The sequence below is a fragment of the Rhinopithecus bieti genome, unplaced genomic scaffold, assembly GCF_001698545.2.
Source record: "Rhinopithecus bieti isolate Rb0 unplaced genomic scaffold, ASM169854v2 scaffold_21219, whole genome shotgun sequence".
In the NCBI taxonomy this organism is placed as follows: Eukaryota; Metazoa; Chordata; class Mammalia; order Primates; family Cercopithecidae; genus Rhinopithecus; species Rhinopithecus bieti.
Window position 1 is genome coordinate 691348 of NW_016810186.1, and position 10995 is coordinate 702342.

A 10995-nucleotide genomic window follows, 5' to 3' on the forward strand; every position below is an offset into this window, starting at 1 on the left:
AAAAAAAAAAAAAAAAGAAATAGTCTGTTAATTCTAACAAGATAATAAGAAAATGTAAGAAATAATTACTGTGAATTGTCTCAAAATGTACATTCTAGAATGCCTATCAACATGTAATAAACCTACGTTCTATAGCTACTTTAAGTTTTTCTTATGTCACTAAAAGTTTTAATTTCACAGCATGTCTAATGTAAGGTTTCCCCAAAGAGAATGTGTTTCTAACCCTGCTAAGCAATTTATAACCCTTTACAGAAGTCAGTTATTCAAAATGCTTTCATACATATCTACTATTTTTTCTCATATTTCTTTGAAAATCATGAATGCAGTTATTATCAGGAATTTTTCCCCTTGTACTGTTTTGGTGCCTTGCAGATTACCAAAAGCTTACAGCATCACTTTCTCACTTGAATTCATTTAAATTCTGTTGTATATGCAGGGTAGCATGAGTTGGTAGTAGCAGTAAGGCATCATTTATTGAGTCTCCATTAAGAATCAGGCACTGTAGAAGTGATTAATTATAATGGTTAACAATTGTTGAGGGTTTATTACATGCTAGGCACTGTCATAAGCCCTTCCTATGAATTAATTTAATCCAATAAGTTTCTGGTTCAGACCACAAAGCCAGACATAGCCTCTGCTGTGTCCTGTTTATTGGGGTCAAGAGCCTCTTAAAGATGGGTAGTTTTCCTGAGAAATGACTGGATGTAGTCATGTGCTTCCACATCTCACTGTAGCCTCTGTGGAACCCATCCCTTGACCTGGTACTGCCAGACAGATCCTGGCGGGGAGCTGATGCAGGACCAGATGGCCCACGTTCTAAAGAAATCTATATGGCTATCAATTAACTTACATGCAATAAGAGGCATGATGGAGTCGAGTTTAGTCCCCTATGTTTCTTGGGTGGTCAAAGCATTTCTTAATCCAGGGAGGTATTAAAAAGAGAGCATCTTCAGCTGTACAGGGTCTAATCCTCTGAGGCACAGGCCAAGAGTTAGGAATAGATCCATGGTCTTGGGATTCTTCTCATCAGGATTCTCCAAAGGGGTAATTCACACATGGGATTCCAAGGCCAAACTGTAGTGGTAACTTAGCTAGCCAGGATGCAAGGGATGAGTTGTAACCCAGTGACTGAAGGTGTGGTACTGGGAACCAAAAAAGCAGATTATATTAATCATGTTTTTTATTTTCTCTATTTTTATGAGGATTGTGGCTCTGGGAGGGACTGCCCCTTCCAAAATTAGCTAATTCTTAAAGATAACAAACTTCCTGAGAGCATGTCCTCGATATGCAAACCAACCAGTTCTCCCCCTTTTATCAGGCTACCACAGTCTATACTATTTTAGTCTAGAATAGTCTAATATACACTATACTACTTCCCTACCCTAGTTATCAGGCCAGTTATCAGCCAAGTAGGAGCAGGCCCTATGCTCCAGAGCTTGCTGAAATTATTCAAATAGCTAATCCTAAAATGATCCTCATGACCCTGCTTCACCCATTCCTTCCCATGAAAACCACAATAAACGCTGTCACCCATGCTTTTCCCTGACACCTTCCGCCTCCTGACTGACCCTGGTACTTCCCCATGGGGTTTGGATAATGATCCCAAAAGACACAGTCTTGAATGCCATAATCTGAATGTTAAAATCCCGAAAAACCAAAATCCCTAAAGTCTAAATGCCTACCGTCTAAAATTCCTAATGTCTAATTGAATCCCAAAGCACAACGACCAATTTGGAATTATGTACAATCAAGGCTTCTGAAAGTGAATTCAAGGTGTTACTAATAAAAATTGTTTCTTTCTATTCAGCCCAATGCATTTGACAGAAAATTCAGATGGGTGAATTGGCCATGTGATATGGCAAAGACAAAAACTTCAGTTTAAAAATGCATCACGTGTCTGCATTGGCATTCCTTCCAGCTGATGAAATTCCAGGAGCTTTTAGGAGTTAAAGCCATATTTACCTGAAGAAGCCTAATGAAGTCAGACTGGTTCAAAAATCATTATATGCACAGAAGAATAAGAAGACATGCAACAGTGTTGCTGTTCCATCACCAATATTGTTTCTGCCAAATTTTTGCTCTGTATATGAGTGCATGGGAAATGAATTTCCACATGTTCAAAACAACATGGAAGATGGCACAGAAGATGAGAAATTTTAATAGAAAATGCTCGTGTTGGGGTACAGCAAATCATAGAATAATTTTAAAAAGAGCAGCACCAGAGTGAACATATTCTCCAAGGTGGGTCATGCCCTAAAAGAAAAAAAATGCAGCTATGTCTCACTGTGGAAGACTTCAAAATATAGTCAATGATTGTGAAAATCAGCCAGCTCTTAGGGACTGTCTCCATGCAATTGCCCTTAAACTATTTCTGCAATATACTTTTTCATATGTCAAATTTTCTTTTTCATTTCTTGAGGGGTTTTCTGGTGTGATTTTTTCCTTTTTTAGTTTTTTTCCCACTATTTTAAATTATCCGCATTATGTTTTACAATTTGCTATGCTATGTCTCTCATATTTGCATCATTTTCAATATTGGAGATATAAATTGCTTAGAGACTTTTAGAGAGTTCCAATTCATTTTATATATTTTTTGCAGATTTGACTCTATGTAAAAGTGCATTATCAAAATGTTGACGTTGTAAGCATTGTGCATGTATACAACAACACTGAAACTTCCTCAGTAAATTAAGAGATGTCAATTTTGTACATCTGCATTTGTGAAAGATAAACTCTCTCAAGATCTCGATTATTTGGGAGACTGCATATGCAGTGGTGACCCATGGCGGGTTTTGACCAAATATCAAGAGACTATTTGTCACAATGTTTCAGATGACAGAAGTTACAAAGCTGGTCACACAATTACCAACCATAGTAATATACATTTGTACATTTCCATTTTTGACCTATTTCTTTATAAATACAGTTCACCTGCTTATAATGATTATACCTGCATGATTCGTTACCACAGCTGTTTATGCTTGCAAAAATATGTTATTGTGTATTTTGCTTGTAAAGTGGCCTATGAAGTGTTCTGTCATGTTTTTGTATATTTCTCAAATAAATCTTTTAAAAACATAAATAAATGTCTTTTAAATAATGTCCTTTAGTGGCCAAGCGTGGTGACTCACACTTCTAATCCCAGCACCTTGAGAGGCTGAGGAGGAAGAATCACTTGAGACCAAGAGTTTGAGACCAGCCTGGGCAACATAGCAAGACCTTGTCTCTACAAAAAATTAATATAAAGAAAAATGAAAAAAAAAAGGAGTGTTTTTTTGATATTTTTCCAGAATTATATTTTCAGGATCTTTCAGGATTATGATCAGCTCCCAGTTTGGAGAACTCAGTTGAGAAACCCTGCTCTCCACACATGGAACTTCGCAAAGAATTGGCATTCAGCAAACACTCATTGACTTGGCAAAGGGAAGTGCCTCTAATGTTCGAGTACAAAGGTTTCTTAGTTTGGATTCCCTCACAAGCAAACCCTGAATCTGCTGCAAGTGAAACTGAATGCAAGTAGTTATTTGTGAGGTGAAGAAAATACCAATAGGAGAGAGGAGGAGTGAGACAGAGAAAGAGGAGGCAGCATTTTAAGGGTACATTATCAACCCAGCTACCACAGTAGGTAACTGGAGCTCAGTCTCACTGAAAAAACTTTGGAGGCCATGTGCCTCAAAGTTATCCTCCCAGAAGGGTGAGGGAGCTGGAGTACATACCCACCAGCTCCCATCATTTATTGGCAAGGACTTCTCTCAGGGGATGTCAACTCTCTAGCACTTCTATCTTGCCCAGTGCATGGCAAAGCAGACTCCAGTGACTAGAGAAGGCCCTCAGGCAAAGAAATGCAAGTGCTATCAGTTGGATGGGTGTTCAGTGGGGTACGGGTATGGTATGTGGAACATCTACTACAGAAGAGATCATTGGCAGTTTCTGAAAATTCCAACAACGATCTCCTAGAACTCATTCTCCAAAACCAAGAAAGAAGAAATGTCAGTTGATCCCTATATTAAATATACACATACTGTCTATTTTGGGATTTAAACATGTACCAACTGTACAATCTAGTAGAGACAAAAAAAAAAGAGACAAGATAATAAAATGGAAGAACTGTGGGGAGGGTAGTGTAGCTATTCACAGGGTTAAAATGCATGATTACTTTGAAACAGCCCCATGTCCAGAGAGTGTTGCTCTATACTTTTCATGCCATTTTAAGGGGAAATCATAATAGGGTCTGACCTCATGATCAAATCCCAACATTCAGACAATGTTACATCAACATATCAACATCCTTTAATGGGTAAGTTTGCCTGTCTATTTTGTGCTGCCATAACTCTACTTTTGTCCTTGGAACAATGACAATGAACACATATCACAAAGAGAAGCACTTGGTTGTATCAAACACAGAAGAATTCTAGGGATGAAATGGAATACCTCAAGGCATGCCCCAAACAGGATTTATCTGGCTGACTCCTCCCTCTTCTACATTGGAGGAGGAAGCACATGGAATTCTAAAATCATATTGCCCTGGCTAAAGACCCCATTCATCCTTTTGCTAGCAGCAGGACTGAATCATACAGAGTCCTTGAGCATCAGAATGCTCAAGTGTAAAGTGGGAATAAAAATACCTTCTTTACAGGTTTACTGTGAGTATGAAATGAGACATGGGTATAAACAAGCTTCACTAAGTGTAAAATGCTACATGAGTGTTAGTAGTTGTCTTATGCTTCATAGACCATGATGACCTTGGCCACTAGTCTGATAAGAACAAAATGATCATTCACAAAGGATAAGAAGAAAGGGGTTTCCTCTCAACTCTACTTCTAGGGAAGGGAAAACAAACCCGTCCTGAGCTTCCGATATTTTATTATACTTGAAAAAGTAAAAGGTATACTTGAAAGCACACCCCTCCCATTTCAGAGTGAATCATGTTGCTAATCACCAATAGTAAAATCAAGCTCAAAAGGAGGAATGCTTATTTTTTCAGCACTTGAAAGATGAAACACTTAATTATACGTTCTGTAATTAGTTTGTAATTTCCCACAAAAGGTGCAAGAGGAATGTTAATGGTGGCTGCATGCCCTGTGAAGAGGGAGCAACATATCTGGTATTTAAGCACCATCCCATAAAAGGGGTTCACTAAATACATTGGGGCCATCACCAACTTTGTTCAACTACAAAGAAATCCTAAAGGCAGCTCCCATCAGCATAGTGATGAAGGAGAAAGGCAAAATTCTTTATATGTTAAGGTCTGCCAAAGCCATCACCTAGGGAGTTGACTGCTTAATTACTTCAGTTTTGTGGGACTGTTGGTCATCTCCTGAGAAAGAGATCAGGGAGCTGAGATGACATTTTGTGTTGGATGTTCCCAGAAGTCATAGGGCTTGATTGCCTCTTTTCTATTGTTCATTTCTGCTACTGGTATACATTCCTCCCAGAACTGGTTCCCTTGGGTAGCAAGCAATTACCAAAAGCATTTCAAATTTGAAGGACTACAGAGTATGTTCAAGGTAATCAGGACCAAGAAGCCTGCTTTTCAGGCCTAAGACCAAGCAATGGGGATGTAATCACTGAGCTGCCAGCAATTCACCCAGCAGGTGCCTGGACAGACATGCCCCTTGGGAAGAGGAGTTGATTTTCTGTGCAAACTACAAAGCGTGACTTACATTCAAATTTGATGGGCTCTGCCTGCTCATAGAAGCAGAGGGCAATTGGGTAGATTGTTTGCAAAACTGGCCCCAGTGATTCACTTCCCTGCCTCCACACCTGCTTGTAATGTGATTCAAAGTTTTTCCCATCAAAAGGCTGCTTTCTAATCCCTTGAGTCTGACCTGGCCTCATGACTTATTTTGGCCAAGAGAGTGGCAGAAATGACGTTGTGCCAGTTCCAAGCCTATGCCTGAAGAGACCTTGCATTCCTTTTCTTGGAACCCTGTCCAGCCACTATATCGAAATGAACAAGCCCAGGCTAGCCAGCTGGCTAATGGGAGACACATGGCCCAGTCACCCCTATTGCCTCAACCAGCAGCCAGACTAGCCCCAGAAGTAGAACTTCCTACCTGACCCACAGCTGACCACAGATCCAACATGAGCCCACCTCTATCCAACTAATCCATACAATTGTGAGTTAAACCAATGGTGTTAGTTTTCAGCTACTACATTTCAGAGTGGCTTATCATGTAGAAAAAGCTCCATAGACAGACATATCCCATAGCCTATTCTGGTGGCAAATGTCAGGCACAATGACGCCAGAGAAACAAAGTGTTTGTCTTCTCAGGGACAAGATTCCACACCAGAACTGTGTGCAAAGCTCCACTCCCTATAACAAGGCTTTGTCTGCCCACTTGGGCAACTGCAAACACCAGCCTCTGGGTGTTGCTCTGTATCTCTGCAAATAACCTCAACTCCAGCTCTAACCCTCCATTCCTTGTGCTCAGTTTCTATTTCTTTGGCCTAGTTTTGCTCCCTACCTTGGTTCCCACCATTTACCTGCCCACATTTGTCTTGAACATCTGAGCTCAGCACAATTCTCCCACTCCTTCCTCGGCTCCTCTTCATGCTCCTGCTTTCTGACTTCTGTCCATACCACTGGATAAGAACTGCTCACACCAAGGTTACTAATGGCCTCCTAAGTCCAATGTTCAATGGCCCATCTCCATTTTCCTCTTATTCAACATCACTGCAGTATTTGACACTGTCCTCTGTGACCTGCTTTTAAGAGAGTGTACTTATGAACTTTTCCAAGAGCCTCATTTGAAAGAATCCTTTCATTCTAGTAAGTCTCAAGGCTTGAACATGATCATAGTGAGGGACTTGCATAGCAGATGCATTTTCAAATGACAGAAGAATTTCCAGTGTTAATGAGAAAGATGGCTGCAACATTGAAAAAGTGAGCAAGATATGCTGAGTATGATTCTTCATGTTCTTAGCTTGTTCCAAGCCAAGTCTATTTTTAAGGGCCTTGTTGTATCTAAAAAGATAGAAGGTAAACTCAAAAGAACACTGGACAGGAACCAGGAATTCAGAACTAGTCCCAGTTCTGTCATTTATCAGCAGTCCATCTTTGTAAGCTACTTAACATCTCTGAACCACAATCCATCTGTGAAGTGGAAACAATTGCCAGACTGTAAACTACTTGAAGGTAGGGATTCTTTGGATACCTTTTTTTGTGGAGACAGAGTCTCATTCTTATTGTCTAGGCTGGAGTCCAATGGCGGGATCTCCGCTCACTGCAACCTCTGCATCCCAGGTTCAAGTGATTCTCCTGCCTCGGCCTCCTGAGTAGCTGGGATTACAGGTGCCCACCACCACTCCTGGCTAATTTTTATATTTTTAGTAGAGAAGGGATTTCGCCATGTTGGCCAGGCTGGTCTCGAACTCCTGGCCTCAAGTAATCCACCTGCCTCGGCCTCCCAAAGTGCTGGGATTACAAGTGTGAGCCACCACGACTGCCTTTGTATACTTCTTTTTACCCACACAGCCTAGCCACATTGCCTACAACTCAGTGGGTGCTCAATAAATGTCTAAATGTTCATTGACCGAATTTAAAATAATGAAAGACCTGCAGTTTATATGCATAAAATCATAAACTCTAATGGGATCACTATCACATTTCTAAATTGCCATATCCACCAGAATATAAGTCCCTCACGGTGATTTTATCCCTCCACAGAATTCTTCTTGATGGCCATTTAAACACGTTTTCCTCTGAATGAGGTTGGCAGCAATGGAACAAAAGACAAGACAAATCCCTGGTCCTCAAACTTTTGTGTATCAAAATTACCAAAAAACTTGTTTGAACAAAGTCCAGATTTTTCGGTCTCACTCTCAGAATCCAATTTGGAAGTACTGAGTTGGAGCCCAGGAGTCTTTTGTAAAAAGTCAGTCTCTCCAAGTGACTCTGATGTAGTTGATTTTTCTCATGATTTGGGAAATACTGCGCTTACCCTTCAAGATGCTTATGTGGTGTCCTGAACCTTCCTTCCCACCTCCCCTACTGAAGGCTTATGATCATTCATGAGTGTCTTGCATTTTTAACTGTCTCAGCCCAGATCCAATATTTCAAGTGCAACTGATTGTACTGCTACACAGACAGAAAAGGCCTCTGGCCTTGGGAAGTGGCTGGGTTCTGCCCCAAAATACTAAGAGTTTATGGAAGAGTTTATGGAGAGTTTATGGAGGTGATTGAGTGAGACAGGCTCAGTCCCCTATGAATTTATGACTCAGAACATCTTTTTTTGTCTTGAAAGTGATTTGCAAAGCAGAACAGTGTCTTTGAAACATTGTTATCCTCCATAACAAAGAGATGAGCACGCATATATTTAAATTAAGACTGTTGTTATATAAACTACCTATTTTAAGTGCATAACAAAGAAGCACCACATACTCCACTGAAATGAACAAGCTCTTACTAGAACTTGGGATGTCTTATTTGTTTTAAATGCACATCTTGGATGACTGGGCATTCAGATGTGTTTGTCTCTCACCATGGTGACTGAGAAATGGCTCCTCTCCCTGCCTCTAACATGCACCTTAGGGTTCCAGGATATTCCAAACCCTTTATTTCACAGGCCCTGTTTAAACACAAGAGACACTAAGTTAAGCAACTCTTTACCAGTAGCAAATGAGTTTTAAAGTATGAATGTATGTCTCTTATGTATCACATTATTCTGGTAAAAATAATTATGAACTTCCTTCTTTGTCCATCATGTAAAGGAAAGAAAACCCTTAGCCAAGCTTGCAAGTCTTCTCAGTGGAATCCTCAATAGGTTATCTCCTTAGGCCTAAATGGCTTGAGGCAGATTTTCTGCTGTGACCCACTTCCAGAGCAAAAATGTTCCCCTTACTGCACATTTTCCCCTGTCCCTTCCCTCGCTCTAGTGACCCAGTATTTGGCAAGTGCCACCAAAACCCCTGTTGGAAAAGATACTTTGGATTGGGCTGTTTTTTATATCATGTGTCTATGGCAAACCTTTCATAAAAGTGCCAGATAGTAAATATTTTAGGCACACCCATTCGACTCTGCCATTATTGTAAGAAAGCAACCATAATTTGTAAGTGAATGAGCATGGTTATGTCCCATAAAACCATATTTACTAAAATACATGGAAGGCTGCATGTGGCCCTTGGGCCATAGCCTGCCAAACTCTGCCATAGTAGGTACTATTGTGTTGCTACCCAGAATCTCTCTTCCAGGACTAAAGTAGTTATAGATCTAGATGCTAGAAATAGTGGAGGCTGAAGGCTCTCAGCTGAAGAGAGTAACCTTGCCCAAGGTAAACTCTGTCTTCTCAAGGGCAGCTCATATCCAGTGATTGGTTATGAGGGACTATAGGGGCCCATTGCATTGGTGCAGTCCAGCACAACTCTGAAAGGCCATCCCAGACCCAGAGTTCCCTCTAGGTTGACTGAGGCTTTTTTTTTTTTTTTCTTCTGCATTTTAGTTCAACTTTCCTTTCTTCCCAGTCTTGCTTCCTTCATTCCCACACAGGGGTTGATCTGGAGAGCACTGGCCATAAACTTTCCGCATTCAAATCTCCAAGTCCGTTTCCCAGAGAACCCAATCTTAGACAATCACTACCCCTGTTCATCCAATCCAGCTCCTCATTAACCATAGCCCATTCTGATGGGCTTACTTACCTCCTAGCTGGTCCGGTCACTCTGTGTGGGCCACTGTGCAGAGGGCTGGCCAGCAGAATTTCTAGGTATTATTCCTTCTGGAACACATTTTTATCATTTTGCTCAGGCCACGGCCACTGCCACTAGCATGGGTGCTGCTACTACTGCCTCCTCTGGAGAGCTGCTCACAGGTAAGTCTCAAACAATATCCTGTATAAAATGCAGACTCCAGGGCCTCACACCACATAATGTGCTATGGTAGATCTAGGATGGAATCTAGGAATCTATACAATTAACATGCATTAGCAAGCACCAGAGGTGATTCTAAAATTGGTGGTTTCTGAACCATTCATTTAGAAAGTTTGTACTATGCTACCACATGGTAGCTTCTCCATAAATGTCGATTCAAGAGATATTTCTAAGAATCTATCTTGCTAAGGTAGTTATAATCTAAAACATATTGGTATATATATATATGTGTGTGCGTGTGTGTATACATATATGTGATATGCAAATAATAAATTAAGATCAGTTAAATCAGTATATGAGTAATCTGAATTACACAGAGAACTTCAGAACTAAATCTTCCTTGAGGATAAGAGTCATTAATAATACCTGAGATGAGAACAGTATTAGACTAGTTAAACTTGGGAAGAGGTTACCAGCTCACATAGGAATACTGGACTGACATATAAGGTAAAGGGATGACAGAGCTGGATGCCAGATAGTAGGAATAAGAGGGGCTGCAGCATACTCTCTCCAAAGGGGGCAACTGAAACTTTTATCCATCAATTGTGACATGTGAAATGGGGAAACAGTATTGCCAGATCATCGAACTTTCAAGAGTAGACTAAAACTGGATACTCACAATATAAAATCTATAGCTTTTTAAACATTGGCTCATATTTACTGTTTCTTGAGTCTATAAACTCAATTAGGCCCTCAGGTATTCTGTAGTAGCTAAATGTATTCTAAGGGTAGCAATTAGGGTAATTGCTCTATTTCTGAAAAAGAAATATTCCAGAATTCCCAAGGAGTGTGGTCAGAGGAGTCCTGGAGGCCATCTTTGCAGGAAAACACCATAAACATTCTGTATGAGGCAGAAGGGAACATAAGCAGAAGTTTATAAGGAGAACCACAGTTCAAATCACATATAAACATTCCTGGAAAGAGAGTGCAGCAAGGGTCAGAAGGGAAGTATGGCTGAAGATCAGACTCTGCATCAACCCTGGGGATGACCAGGGGCTCAGGTCAAAGCAGAGAAGGTGACTGCCTGAACAGAGGCCATCTCCAGGAGATGCAGAATAGGGGCTCAGCTTCACAGGTCACAGAGTTTAGACTGGTTAGAAATTACTGTGGGAGTTGGGTTCAAAATCAAGT

The 10995-nt window shown here is 40.6% G+C and overlaps 1 protein-coding gene across 1 annotated transcript in view; it reads left to right on the plus strand.

Annotated features, from left to right (window-relative positions):
- The window catches only part of LOC108541857 (putative elongation factor 1-alpha-like 3), a gene marked incomplete at its 3' end in the record, with an annotated part of 11203 nt that extends 1397 nt beyond the window's left edge, over positions 1 to 9806 (plus strand). Inside the window, exon 2 of the mRNA XM_017891575.1 lies at positions 9644 to 9806. Coding sequence (XP_017747064.1) covers positions 9644 to 9806 — 163 coding nt within the window. The remainder of the gene's footprint in view (positions 1 to 9643) is intronic.
- Between the last annotated feature and the right edge of the window lie 1189 nt (positions 9807 to 10995).